The 13,959-nt window shown below is 27.8% G+C and overlaps 1 protein-coding gene and 1 pseudogene across 4 annotated transcripts; one reads left to right on the plus strand and one right to left on the minus strand.

Moving 5' to 3' along the window:
- Positions 1-1,037: 1,037 nt before the first annotated feature.
- LOC149033093 (uncharacterized) lies at positions 1,038-5,578 on the minus strand. Of its 4 annotated transcripts, none has more exons than XM_089170654.1 (7): positions 5,441-5,578; positions 5,274-5,334; positions 3,759-3,798; positions 3,274-3,428; positions 2,957-2,993; positions 2,677-2,890; positions 1,038-2,599 (listed from the first exon to the last, which is right to left on the minus strand). In XM_089170654.1, the coding sequence occupies exons 2-7, from the start codon at positions 5,286-5,288 to the stop codon at positions 1,051-1,053; spliced, it is 2,010 nt and encodes a 669-aa protein (XP_089026780.1). In that variant the 5' UTR covers positions 5,289-5,334; positions 5,441-5,578; the 3' UTR covers positions 1,038-1,050. The 4 variants fall into 4 exon arrangements, with proteins under 4 accessions (XP_089026780.1, XP_089026779.1, XP_089026778.1 ...); XM_089170653.1 differs by having other exon boundaries at positions 2,677-2,893; XM_089170652.1 differs by having other exon boundaries at positions 2,677-2,993.
- Positions 5,579-9,858: 4,280 nt separating this feature from the next.
- LOC149033094 (uncharacterized) lies at positions 9,859-10,429 on the plus strand (annotated as a pseudogene).
- The last annotated feature ends 3,530 nt before the right edge of the window (positions 10,430-13,959 follow it).

Consider the following 13,959-nt stretch of genomic DNA (forward strand, 5'->3'; position numbering starts at 1 on the left):
GAGAAAACGAGTATCATGTGTAATTACGATTGATCGTAATTCGTGTTATATGAAGTAATTAAAAAAAAAATGAGAACAATTGTTGGGAAAAAGTAAATAACGATTTTGCGTTAAATGTCAACGTAAAGGAATAACACGAAAAAAAAAAAAAGAAAAGATCACGTATGGTCAATCGATAGGATACAAACAAAAATGTCGTCCATCAAAAAAGAAAATGTTAGTCATCACGATTCGTCTGATCAAACTTTGAATCACAATCTAGCAATGGCACATGAATTCTCGTAACTTATAGCGCAAAGTTTCTTCAGTCATTAATCGATTGCTCTATCTATATATTATCTATATAATATTTATATAATTTTTTATTCTATACTTTTCAAAAAAAAAATTCTCCTTTTTTTCTAAAAGTTAATCAAATGTAAGTCTTTGAATCACTCTTGAATTGTAAAATTCTTACAAATCAAAAAATATATACTTTTATATTTACATATAAATCTATACTATAATAAATATATTTTATAGTATATTATAGATTATATAGATATATATATATATATATCTATATATTTGGTATAAGCTAAACACACAATTATGAGATCATATATTGGTATTCATAGATCTACTTGTATATGACATTTTTTTGGTTCTGTTTTACTTTTTCATCTATACTGATTACTAATTGTTACTGTAGCTAATTATATAGGAAGAGTTTACAATACGGTGACTAGTATATTCAAAACATTAGATGTTTTCTACGTTTAAATATTCGAATTGCAAAGTTTAATACTGCTGCACAAATTGCATTTTATGTTTGCTTTTAAAAAAAGAATAAGAGATAATGTAGCTTTCAAAGTTAGATCTATAGATATATAGAAAAATAATATATATTTGTTAAATATATTAATAATATACGTTATATATTATATTTTTTGGTAATATATAAAAATATAGAAAATAATAGAAAAATAAAAAATATAGAAAAATAATATATATTATATTTGTAATATATATTAACATAATTCAATTTGATAACCTATCTAATGTTTTGAATTAATTATCTGTCAAAAAATCTAATTCAGCTTTATTTATACGATCGCAAGATTTACAAGGGTCTAATCTATTATATGGTGGCTTAAACTGAATATAAGGACTCGGGTTTTTATAAATTGAAAATTTTTTCAAAAAAGCTGTTTCATTACCAACTGATTTATGATTTTCCGAATGATTTTTACAGAAAATTATTGATTGATAATCATTTGAAGAACCTGCCTTTTCATGATTTTTTGTAGGATTTTCAAATTGATGATTTCCCAAACGAAGTATTGTATGATTTTCCGAACTATCCTCCGATTGATGATTTTTCAAAGGATCTTCCGAATAATATTTTTTTATGTCATTTTCTATATTGGGCATATGCATTTTTTCTATTGTGATAAACTCTGAAACTTGGCTTGATTTTACTGTTATATACTCGTCACTCTCGTTTTCAGAAAAAACTTGCCTACGATCAAGTTTATACGCTTTCCCTTTTCGTCTGCTACTACTTCTTGCTTTAATCGAAGAAATCAATTTTGTATTTGTTTGATCAATATCATTGATGTTTTCATTACAATTAGGTTGTTCGCGTATACTAAGATCCAATGGTATCAACCTTTCCTGAGTTTCTTCAACAGGATTTTGATTCGGTACTGATATATCATTTGAAACTGGATTATGAGCAATTAACGAAGACCGGCTTTCTGTGTTTGCATTATTGACAACACTATTAGTTCTAGCATCTTCATCACTTACCATATTAATGGTAAAAGGTCTAGCCCCGGTTAAATTCATTGAAGTTTCGAAAGAAGTAATAGTCGAAGTCTTAGTAGTAGGTTTAAGTTCTTGTGGACTTGATCGTTTTGCATTCTCAGATCGATTAGCTCTGTTAGTTCGGGTAGTTTTAGCATGAACCCTTTGAGCTTTAGTTTTATTTTTTGGGCCTCGTCTAGTCCCATAAATATCTATTATTGGTAATGGATTTGGTGAACCGTCCGCATTCAGTACCATCGCGGGTAAATGGGTATATTTTCTCAAATGCAATTTGAGCGAATGACAATATTTAGTCACATATATGCAATCAGCACATCTGTACTGATAAATGTTCGAATGTGATTTAAGATGGCTATTTAACATAGATTTGTTAACGCATGTATATGAACATTTATCACATTTAAACGGCTTCGAACCATAATGATTCCTTAAATGATACTCCAAATGATGTTTGTATTCAGTTACAAATGGACAATTTGGACACATAAGTATCTTATCGGCTCTTATATGTAGACGATTGTGACTCCAAAATTGAGGTTTGGTTACCGAAACAAATGAACATTGTTTGCAACGAAATGTTTTGACTCTTCCTTGAGAATTGACGCGGGGTACTCGTAGACCAGTTTCCTCGGTTCCATTATTTTCCAATTGTTCACTTCGGTTACGTGAACTACGTCTTTGATTTACTCCAGATGGTCCGGGAACAGGACTATCCGTTTCGTTGTTTCTAATATCCAAGCATTCATTTCTATTGCCATAATGACTTATTAAATGCTCAGAAAAACTGTCTCTAAAAATATAATAATTTAATATACATATCTTATATTTAAAATTATTGTTATTATATAATTTATTTCACCAACATACCTATTTATACTGATTTCCTTACAAACGGGACATTGAAATGATTCTGACCACGCGTCTCCCTTAGACGCGTGGTCAGAATCATTAATAGTTTGTAAATCTTGCGATATTCTGCATTGATTAAACATTTCGTGAGTATTGTTGTAATCGGTATTATTAGATTTCGGATGATTGGAATCAGGCCAAGAATCGCTTTCGGGTGATAGATCGCAATTATCTACTGAAAAAAATTGTTCACTCATAGGAGATGTTGAATCACTTGAATCATCTTCTGGAGACATACCAAAATCGTTCTTTTCGTCTGAGGCTTCCTGTTTTTGCTGTGAGAGAGAATCACTGGCTTATTTTTGATCATCGAGAGAATTCTATTGAATATAGAAAAAATAAGTTTTTGCTCGATCGGAAAAGGGGGAAGTTTCCTAAAGTATAATACAGGAGGAAGGGTGATAAAATGCGTAGGGGGTAGCTACTTATATATACGTGAAAGTAGGTATACACGTTAAAGCTGGCTAGCACAGAACAGGGGACAATAAAACAAAGAAAAAGAAAAAGAGAGAAAAAGAGAGGCTGTGAGAGAAGGGGATTCAGACGATTACTCACCATAGTTGTATCACATACCGGTGTGGCTGAAGTACGGAGGGGTAGTTGTTGTTCTTCTACAATGATTTGTTGTTGCGGCTGCTGTGGTTTTTGCTGTTTTGGCAAACCTAGTATTTCTTCATCGCCGCAATACATGCCCATTTTGTATTTTTTTACTTAAACAAAATAAAAATAAAATTAATGATCAATTCGGACATTTGTTGATAAATAATCGTTAATAATTAATTGGTTATTTTATAGGAATGATTTTTAATAAACGGGTTTGTTGGATTTCATATTAATTAATATTTTTACGTGACATTAATGTTAAGGTTTTATTGTGTAAAAAAATTAGTAAGCACTTGCATAATAATAATACGAAGGAGTAATATCATTCAAAAAAAAAAAAAAACGAACACTTTAAATAAGGTTAGGAGTATAATTAGGAAATTTACGATCTATTGATAGGAACATTTTTATATTAAAATGATTTTATACATGCTTACTACTATGCAAAATTTTTTCCCGTCTATAGATCTGAAGTGCCTAGAAAAAAAAAGAAAAAAAAAAAAAGAAAAAAATTTGGAAATTATTTATTTGAATCTAACAACGTAAAACAAATAATATCATTTTCAAATTGTTCAAATCAATAGTTTCAAATAGTTAAATATCTAGTGACCAGATGCTATAAATTAATTAATAGTTTTTTGGAAAACAAAATAAAAAAGAGAAAAAGTATTCCGGATTGCGTCAGGGTTGCATCAGGGTTGCGTCAGAGTTGCGTCAGGGAAAAATTGCTCAATAACAAAACTAAAATTTGATAAAAACTCATTAAAAAATTATAAACTATTCCCGACACAATTGAATTCGTTAATATCAAAAAAACTATAGATAAAGAGAGAGAGAGAGAGAGAAAAGAAATAGAATAAGAAGAAAGAAGACAATACCTCTTCCCCAACTAGAAAATTATTTTCTTTTAGAATCGAAATAATAGAGGTCTCGAACCGAAGGTTAAACTAAATGTTAAATTTTCGTAAATAAAGAGAATTCATAGCAAAGGGACGTTGTTAATGTATGCGTGAATGTTCGAATATCATTTCAATGACTACGAATGAAGAAATGGAAACATGCGCGGAAAAGACACGGGCAAAGAGAAAGGTAGAAGAAGAAAGAAAGACAAAGAAAGATAACTCCTTGAATGTTTATATATATTTATATATAAATTAGTTGTTTTTCTAAGACGAAATAAAACTTGTTTATTTGTAAGATTGAATAAACAAAAAATATAACTGCCTGCCGATAAGTAACGATAAAATACATAAAAAGTAATTTGAAAAACCTTGTCAGACGTTCGGATTTCGAGAACGCGAACAAATTTTCAAACAAAATAAAATTAAACGATGGATGAAAAAATTTAACGAACGAATTCGTAAAAGCAAATAAACTTTAACGTTTCCGATTCTAGCTTTTTTTTTTTTTCATTTAACACTATACTTAGCGCGTTCACCTTCCTTAAAAATGTGTCACAACGTGTCAAATTACGAATAATTTTTTCTTATTAGATATTATCCTTATATGAAAATATTTATATATATATATAAATGTACGTTTTCGAAATAAAATTTAAACAGTAAAGATAAACATTATAACAACTTAGTATAGACATTGAATCTCTTTTTAATATTAAATACATATGTATTCAATATTTTTCAATATTTTGTGTTACTAGGGATTTCAAATTATTTCTACATTTAAGAAAAAAAAATTACTGAAAAATATATATATATATATATATATTTTAATCTAGATAACTTAGAAAATGTATCTCTTTTTTTTCTTTATAAATATTTGTATATTTAAGCCTTTTTAATTTTACCGAAAAACGGCAATATGGTTATACATTTTTTAGATTTGATTTAAGAATATTTGTGAGAGCATTTTTTATTGAAAATGCATTTTTTAGGATTAGAAAAGTTGATGAAGGTTAATAAAATAAATTTGAAAAAGAAAAGTCATCTAACCTTTCTAATCCACATGTACTTTTCCTCCAAGGATGATCCTTTTCTTCCCTTCACTTTCTTCCTAAGGTAGACAAAAAGAAAAAATGTAAAGGTCAATTAATTTCTTTTCAAACACACGACACTAGTTTTGACTTTCTTAAACAAAATATTCATACTCTCAAACTTACACTTAAAGGAAACACACGATAACACAATTATATTAATTGTTTTTACTTGAAACTCAAACTATTATAAATAATGATCACAGTTTGCATGAAACATGTTCTTTCGCGTTTCAACGTCAAATGAGTTGCCTTCTACAGATCTGACCGTTAAATGTACTTCTCCCTACCTCTCCCTACCATAGTCATCCCTTCCTTAGCAGTTGGACTAAAAGTTAAAATCTGAATATCATTGGTTCATTCGGTACCGTCCCTTAATACAAACTTTTTATTTGTCCTTCTTTTGGTAAATTTTATATTTTAATTTCATGAAAAAATACGCCTAGAGGATGTCCCCACTTTTTTTTTCTATTTTAGTGGAATAACTCTTTTTTTCTATTTTACAAGACGAACCAATAGCTTTACATTTCTTTTCCTTTGATTTCTACAAATTGATAGAATACATGCGTATGTAAGATATACGTGTATATAATATTTATATCGAAGAATTTTATTGAAAAAAAAAAAAATATATATATATATATATATATATAATCTATCATATCAAATCGATTTTAGCTACGCACATTAGAAGTAAACAATCAGTCCAACGGAAAAATTGTAACTAATTTGAAAAGAATAAAACAAACAATTCTGAACAATCTCAAACTATGATATTTATAGCAACATTTATAAGAATAAATATAAATTATATAAAGAGAATAAAAAAATTCAAAACAAAACTTATATATTCTACAGCAAAGAAAGAAAGGAAGAAAAAAATTATTAGAAAAAGTTTGAAAATTACATTTAAAAAAAACTTTTATATCCTTAACCCCTTAGAAATTTTTTCAACGAAAGGGTTAAAACACTTTTATATCTCGACCTGTTTTTTTTTTTTTTTTTTTTTTTTTTTATCTTAATTTTTCTCCTAGGTTTTCTTTTTTTCTATTTTTTTATTTGTTTTATTTTTTTTTTTATTATTATTATTTTACAACCAATTCTTATAGAATATATCTTTCACGTCAACTACATTCTTAATGTATTGAACTATTTGGAAAAATGAAACTGTACGATAGTTGTACGGCAGAATGAAAACATGGTTTAAACGAACAAAATATAAAAGCTTCTTGTTATTGAACTTTCATATACATATATATATATGATTCAATGACTTTCCTAGAACATTTATATTACAATGAAAAAATATTCATTGAAATTATATGAAGAAATAGAAATTCATTGTAATATGAAATATCGAAGATAACAAATATTCCTTATACAATAAGTTAAATATATTCCATTACTTTATGTTATTTATAACAGAAACCGAGTTATTTTTTGTTTTCTTTTGAAACATATATTATATTTACTTTGATAAAAGAAATTAATTTATTATGTTAATTAGTTAAAATTATTTCATTTATATTCTTTAATATTCGTATATCATACAACTCTGACGAAATATTAAAAGATATTTAAATTAAATCTACGAGAAATATTTTAATATCTTTACTATACAATATATTAATTATATGTATATAAATAATAATAATTTTCGGATAACAAATAAAAAGTTAATATTAATAAACGTAAAATCTCTTTTTATTAATAGATACGATTATTATTCAATCGGTTTGAAAATTACTTTTTTATTACATGTACATAACATTTTGATTTAATATTTTTATTGTTTATAAAGCAATTATTCTATTAGTCTTTTTAACAATAAATCAAATATTAGGTAACCTTGATAAAGAAATATAATGTTTTTTTTTTTCAAATTTATAAATATTTCGTTTATCTCTTATAAGATTGTACTACGATTACTAATCTAAACACATTAATATTTCAACATTAACGTTTAAATATTATAGTTTTACAAGATAAAAGTATTGTTCATGTATATCCAGAAATTTTAATAAGTAACATTATTAATGACACCTTTTTGAATTATATCAACACAACATTATAAATCATGGTACTTATTTCGATTTGTAACAATTCAAAGTTGTTTATGATCTCAATCTAATACGACAAAATTAATATAAAAGTTTAATTAATGTTTAACAATTATACAGAAAAATTGTCATATTAGAACATATTCGAATTTATTTGCGTTAAATAATTATGCAGATCGTAAGTAGTATGATAGAAAATATAAAGATTTATGCGCGTATAAATATTACTTGTTTCAATCAAAACTAAGAATGAAATTTTAATCTTTGTTTATGAATATTTATAGGAATAGGATTTTGTCGTGAAACAATGAAACTTTTATTTGAAATATGAATTATGAATTAGAAAATTGTATAAATCTAAAAATAATATATCTTAATTATTTTATTATGTCATTTGACGTGATTTAATGTTACGTCAATTTTCGGTTACTTTACACATTCTCATTATATTAACGATTGAATTATAATAAAATTCGAATATAATAGTATAGTAGTTGTGGAAAAGGGTATTAACTATAGGTCAAAGATAAACCCGTCTTAATCGTATTTCTATATGTTATTTCTATTTTCACCGAAACAAGTAAGAGAATATTTTTTTCATGAGATTAGTTTACTGTGGATTGAAACTTTAACATTTACATTTAAGAAGATTTGTTTATCTCAACAGATTATTATAATTTGAATTTTTTTGTTTATTTTATATTCGTTTTATATCGAAAGTTGTTCATCGAATCAGATCTAATGGAAATTGACAATTAATGTATAAGAAAAAGATTTGAATAATCATTTTACCCTTAAACAAATTTTAATATTCAAATTAATTAAACGTACATATGGATGTGTGTCAAAAGATATTTTTGATATTGTATTAATGATAATTGTCATTGTCTGATTTTATTTATCGTAAGATTTGTGGAAAAGAACTTAGAACACAGAGCTAACCTGATGGGACTTGAACCTGGGTTTTGGGGGTCCTTTCCTTTTTTCAGCGACTGCCCTTTCCATTGAGCTATTCAGGGCCCACTAATCAATCCTTCTCTACGAATGCTACTTAAGTTTGGCATGGAGGCACTCACTTGTAATAAGTGCATGTGCTGCCATTATTTTAACATAAACATAAACTAATAAACAATATAATATTTTTATTTGATATATTTGATATTTACATGTTAAGTATTATAAATATTTATTCTATTAAATTTCAATTTAAAATTCCAATCTAAGATCCTATTTAATTGTACAAATTTTTCCGATATGATAAAATGATTCATAACTTTTAGAAATTTAAAAAAAGAAAAAAGAAACAGTATTGAATGCAGATAAATTTAATGACATAGATATATTACAAAGCGATAAATATAAACCTTTTTATCATAAATACCTTCTCCCTTTCTCCCTTTGTAATGATTTTTTAACGATTCTGAATGTATTTTAATATTTGTATATTGAAGTTGAAAATTCTATAGTCGATTATTTCTTAACACTATTCCTACCAGGACCGGTCAAATGACCGTTTTTAAATTTTTAAACTTTAAACCTTTAAACTTTACGACTTTTCCTCATATATATGTTTGATACATTTTTCAATATTCAATTATTTTTTTATTGTTTATTTTCTGAGAAAAATTTGTGGTCTGTCTTATCTACCACGACCGGTCATTTGACCGGTAGTACGATTTATACATTTTTGTAATAGTTTCTCTCTAAGACTCAATGCCAAAACTATAAAGTCGTTACAAAGGAAAGGTAATGTAGTTGTGGTACGATTTCATTCGAGAAGTGCCTTCCAGAAAATGATTTACGGCACTTCAAAGTGTCTACAGTTCTCGCTCGACTATCGGGTTAGCAGTGTTTTTTTGCAATTCTGTATGCACGCGGCGCATATGAGGCTAAGAATATATATATAGCACTTCTATGGAATCAAAAGTAGGGCCCGCCTTTTTTCTCAAATACTATAAGTAGACATGACTTTACGGAGATTATGAGATTTATTCGATTTGACGACAGAAACCAACGAAGCCAACGGTTACAAACCGATAAATTTGCTATGATTTCCGAAGTTTAGTACAAGTTTATTGACAACAGTCAAAATTGTTATAAACCAGGACCATATATTACTATGGACGAACAATTGTTTCCAACGAAAGCAAGGTGTAGATTCACTCAATACATGTTCAATAAACCGGACAAATTTGGTATAAAATTTTGGTTAGCATCCCATGTACGTAGCAAATATATAATAAACGGCTTTCCATATTTGGGAAAAGATAAAAGTAGAGAACCCTTAGTTCCTCTTGAAGAGTTTTTCACTATGAAATTAGCAGAATCGTATGTAGGATGTGGAAGAGATATAACCACGGACAACTTTTTTACAAGCCTATCTTTAGCAACAAAAATTTTAGCAAAAAAAAAACTACGATTGTTGGGACAATTAAAGCAAATAGAAAAGAGCTACCAAGACTTGCAAAACTAAAAAAAGACGACATGGCACTTTTCTCAACCAAACTCTATCGCTCAAATAATTGTATGTTGACAATTTAGAAAGCCAAACCAAGAAAGAAAGTTCTAATTCTCAGTTCAATGCACAACTCCGTACAAGTTGAAGAAAATGACACCCGAACACCGGAGACAATTCAATTGTATAATAGCACCAAATTTGGCGTAGATGTGACCGACCAAATGGCCAGAAATTATTCGGTAAAATCTAAATCTCGGAGATGGCCTGTGCAAGTATTTTTTAATATCTTGGATTTAGCCGGGATAAATGCATGGGTGTTATATAAAGAAACTACGGGAGGAGAAATTACAAGACAGGAATTTCTATTCCAATTGGCAGAAGAACTTGCCATCGAATACCAACAAGAGCTCTGCAAAGAAAATCAACCAATACCCATCGAAAGTACAAGTACAGTTTTCTCGTGAACGAATAACATGTCAGATAAGGTATTGTAAAGATTATAAGACGAACAAAATCTGTCTAAAATGTAAAAAGTACGTATGCGGAAAATGTACAGTTGAGAAGCTCATTTGTAAAAAATGCGACGAAAAAGAATAAAATGTAGATTATGTACTCTTGAATAAAAGAAAATATATTTTTATACTTGCAAGCTGGCTATTGGTCTGCATTCAATACTGAAAAATATAAGTTGTAAAAGACCAGTCATTTGATTGGCCGCGGTAGGAATAGGTATACGTGAAGTGTCGGTAGGAATAGTGTTAAGAAATGCAAGAAATAAAAATAGAAATACAAATATATAGTTTTTAATAACAAAAATAAATTGTTATCGCAAAGCCCTATACGTTTAGATATTAAAAACCTCAGCAGCAGCGTTCTTTAGTTTATAAATTCCATCTATAAACTATGGCGCTGCAATCACTTACGGTGCCTATAAAGAAGAAGCGTTCGTCAGATAGAAACACAGATCTACCTGTGACGAGTAAGGATCAACAAGACTTAAACAAGTGTTAAGTGTTGCCGAACATTGTGTTTGACGTTTTGTTGACCGCATCGCATGCTGCTATGCTACCATTTATTTTTTATTACTTTTTACTAGCTAAAAGTTGCGTCATTATTTTTTATTTTTTTTATTTATTTTTAATACCAAAAATAAATACCTCGAGGTGAAATATTATACTCGATAGTAGTAGAAGTATTCAAATGTGTTTTTTCAACTGATAATAGAAGGACAAAAGGAATAGAAAGTATGATGCAAGAAATAAAGTAAAAAATTTACCGGGCTAACTTGAAATGATTTTTAAAAAGAAATCTTCCTTTTGATTTGATCCTTTAACCGAAGATGAAAAACGTTGCGTGAAAAATTAATAAAGGAGTTAATAAAAGAGAAAAGGAAAAAGAAATGTATGTTAAAGAATACTGTTGAAAAATGTGTTTTATAAAGGAGTTTTTTCTGAGTTAATAAATAGAAAAGTATTTCAAGGTTCAGGAATTTATATTATTAGAAATAATATTGTGAATTGTGAGAACAAAATAATTTCTTTAAAAAAGATTATTTTTTTATTTTCTCCCAAAGATTATTCATTAACTATCACAGAAATTTAAAAAGAATTGATATTTTTTATACAAATTTCTTATCATTTGTATTTTTGAATTCCTAATTCATATTTAATTACCACATTTAATAAATGTAATATTTTAAATATAATAATAAATAATCAATTTATTAAATAATATTTTAATAAATATTTAATTAATAATTTATTAAATATAATATTGATTTAATAAACACATAATATATTATATTATTTAATATAATTTTGAATATATAATAATAACAAATGGAATTTTACAATGCGTTAAAAATATTCGGTCATCTGGGAGATCGCAACAATAACAAATTCTTTTTTTAACGGTTTTCCTAGACTTTATCCAGATGTTGATCTCATATATAAATTGAAAGAGATAGATATTTTTCTTACAAACCGAATAATAATGAATTGTATAAAAGGGATTTATGGGCAGCTGGCTAGATAGTCAGACCCGTATAAACCCTTTCAAGTATTCCGAAAAAATTCCAGGTAAAGTGTGTGTGTGGGTGTGTGTGTGCGCGTAAAATTCTTCGATTTTTTTTCCGCTGATTATTGTTAAAAAAAAAGAATCTACTTTCTTTTTTCCATCCCATCTACATGTTAAGACATCTTTTTAATAGTTTTGATATATCTTATAATGTAACATCAGCTAGCACGTATCACATGTTTTAGTTCATATGAACAATAAGTTGGAGCAAAGGTTTTCGAACATCCCAAAATGCGAAAGGGGATAGAAATGTTCACCCTCGCTACTATACCGCCCCTGCCAATCATGGCGAATAAATAACGCTTGCAATAGAAAATATCTATTCTTATTCGTTTTCTATCCATAAATATAACATAACTTAAAGTATATCTATGTACTTTCCTATCTGTCCATTTTTTAATGACCTTGATATTCAAATATTTCAATAGATATTTTTATAATATATATATAATGTCTTGTCTTACTATTTACTCAAACGGACAATTATTAGATATCGTGATTGAAGATATTGAAAAATACAAAATATTGTTAACCAAATCGATAATCTTAATGTTTATTAACAATTTGACCTATTATGACATAGACCCCCCACGTCGTGATATTTCTGTCCCAAAACTGAAAGTGACGTACACTATACGTCCTACCAACACGCTGAGGCGTTGCTTGAGGGGCAACACCACTACAAAATTTTCAAAAAATCGATTTTTTTTTTTTTTTTTTTTTTTTTTTAGCTTAAAGTGTACTTTAGATGTCTGAAAATAATATGAACTTGATCCCGAAGCAAAAAAAAGATTTTAAACATGTCAAAATCTAGGTTTTATAAGCGAAATTGAGAATTGAACACTGTACCTGCTTAACGCATAGCTCAGGTCACTCTGTCATCGTGAAACGTGGGTAACCTAAAAGGTTATAATAAATAGTTCTCTTAGAAAAAGATAAAAGAGAAAAAATGACAAACCGACATTTTTTCAGAAAATGGAAAATGTACAAAAGATAGATTAAAAGAAGATTTAAATAAAAAAAATAAAAAAGGAAAAAGAAAAAGGTTGAATTATATGAAATACGAAAATAAAATTTCGGTTAGTCATTCACCGATGAAACCATTGATCAACTACTAACTTATGACCTGAAAAAAAGAATATTTCTGAATAAAATGAAGAATTTGTTCATTTTATTATTATCGTTATTTCAGAATGAATTATCACAATGAATTCACAAACTTACATTCTTTAAGGAAAAAGCAAAACCATTTTTATCTGCGCCATCTGCTAACACCCATCGAAAAGCATTTTTTACGTCTTATTATATTAAGAAATTTCTTTAGATGAAATAACGAGATTAATATCTTAGAATTAGGAAAACAATAAAAGTAATAAAGTAGTGATGTTATTTTTGGATAATTTTTGGAGTTAACATTTACGATTTGATTTTATGATATGTGAATTTTTTACTCCAATTTTCTATTTTAATTCTTTGAATTCCACTTTTAACGTCTTTTGTCCTTTTTTTTTTTCTTTCTATGAATTCTTCCTTTCTACAAAACACACAAATAGAAATGGGGAAAAAAGGTTACAAAAAAAGAAAAAAAGGAACGAGTAAACGAACAGGAAAGAACGAATAGACGAAATTTGACAAACGAATGAAAGGAAATAGTTGATCAGTTAAGAGCCACACATGAAATAACGGTTAACTGTCTGTCTAGATTTGTTCGATTTTTCAGGTTTGAATTCTGGCAGTATAACAGTGATTTGACTTTTGACAAATTTCAGACAGGGGAGTTATTAGCAGGTGTAAACAAAAGAAAAACAGTTGTATAAAAAAAGATGGGCAAAAAGATAAGAAGTAAAGTATTAAACGAATTGATTAAATAAACGTCGATAATTACGCTTACTTTATATAGAGAATATAATGAGAATTAGGAGATTATATGTGAGAAAAATTGTTGAAACCGTGACCGGAGGAAACCCTAGTAACAATTTGTTATTGTCACAGTATCTAGACTGCACATGAGGCCCACCGTTTCAACCGAATTTCAGGAAAATCGCCGTGTA

This window comes from Polistes dominula, unplaced genomic scaffold (genome assembly GCF_049000335.1).
Source record: "Polistes dominula isolate Pdom_NZ unplaced genomic scaffold, Pdom_raw_medaka contig_79, whole genome shotgun sequence".
Lineage (NCBI taxonomy): Eukaryota > Metazoa > Arthropoda > Insecta > Hymenoptera > Vespidae > Polistes > Polistes dominula.

What these genes read in the sequence shown, in the direction of transcription:
- LOC149033093 (XM_089170652.1), bottom strand. An exon ending in GGAAAAAATTTTGCATAGTA is followed by an intron (nt 3,429 to 3,758) that starts GTAAGCATGTAT and finishes ATTTTGTTTAAG; the next exon opens with TAAAAAAATACAAAATGGGC. An exon ending in AAGGAAATCAGTATAAATAG is followed by an intron (nt 2,600 to 2,676) that starts GTATGTTGGTGA and finishes TTATATTTTTAG; the next exon opens with AGACAGTTTTTCTGAGCATT.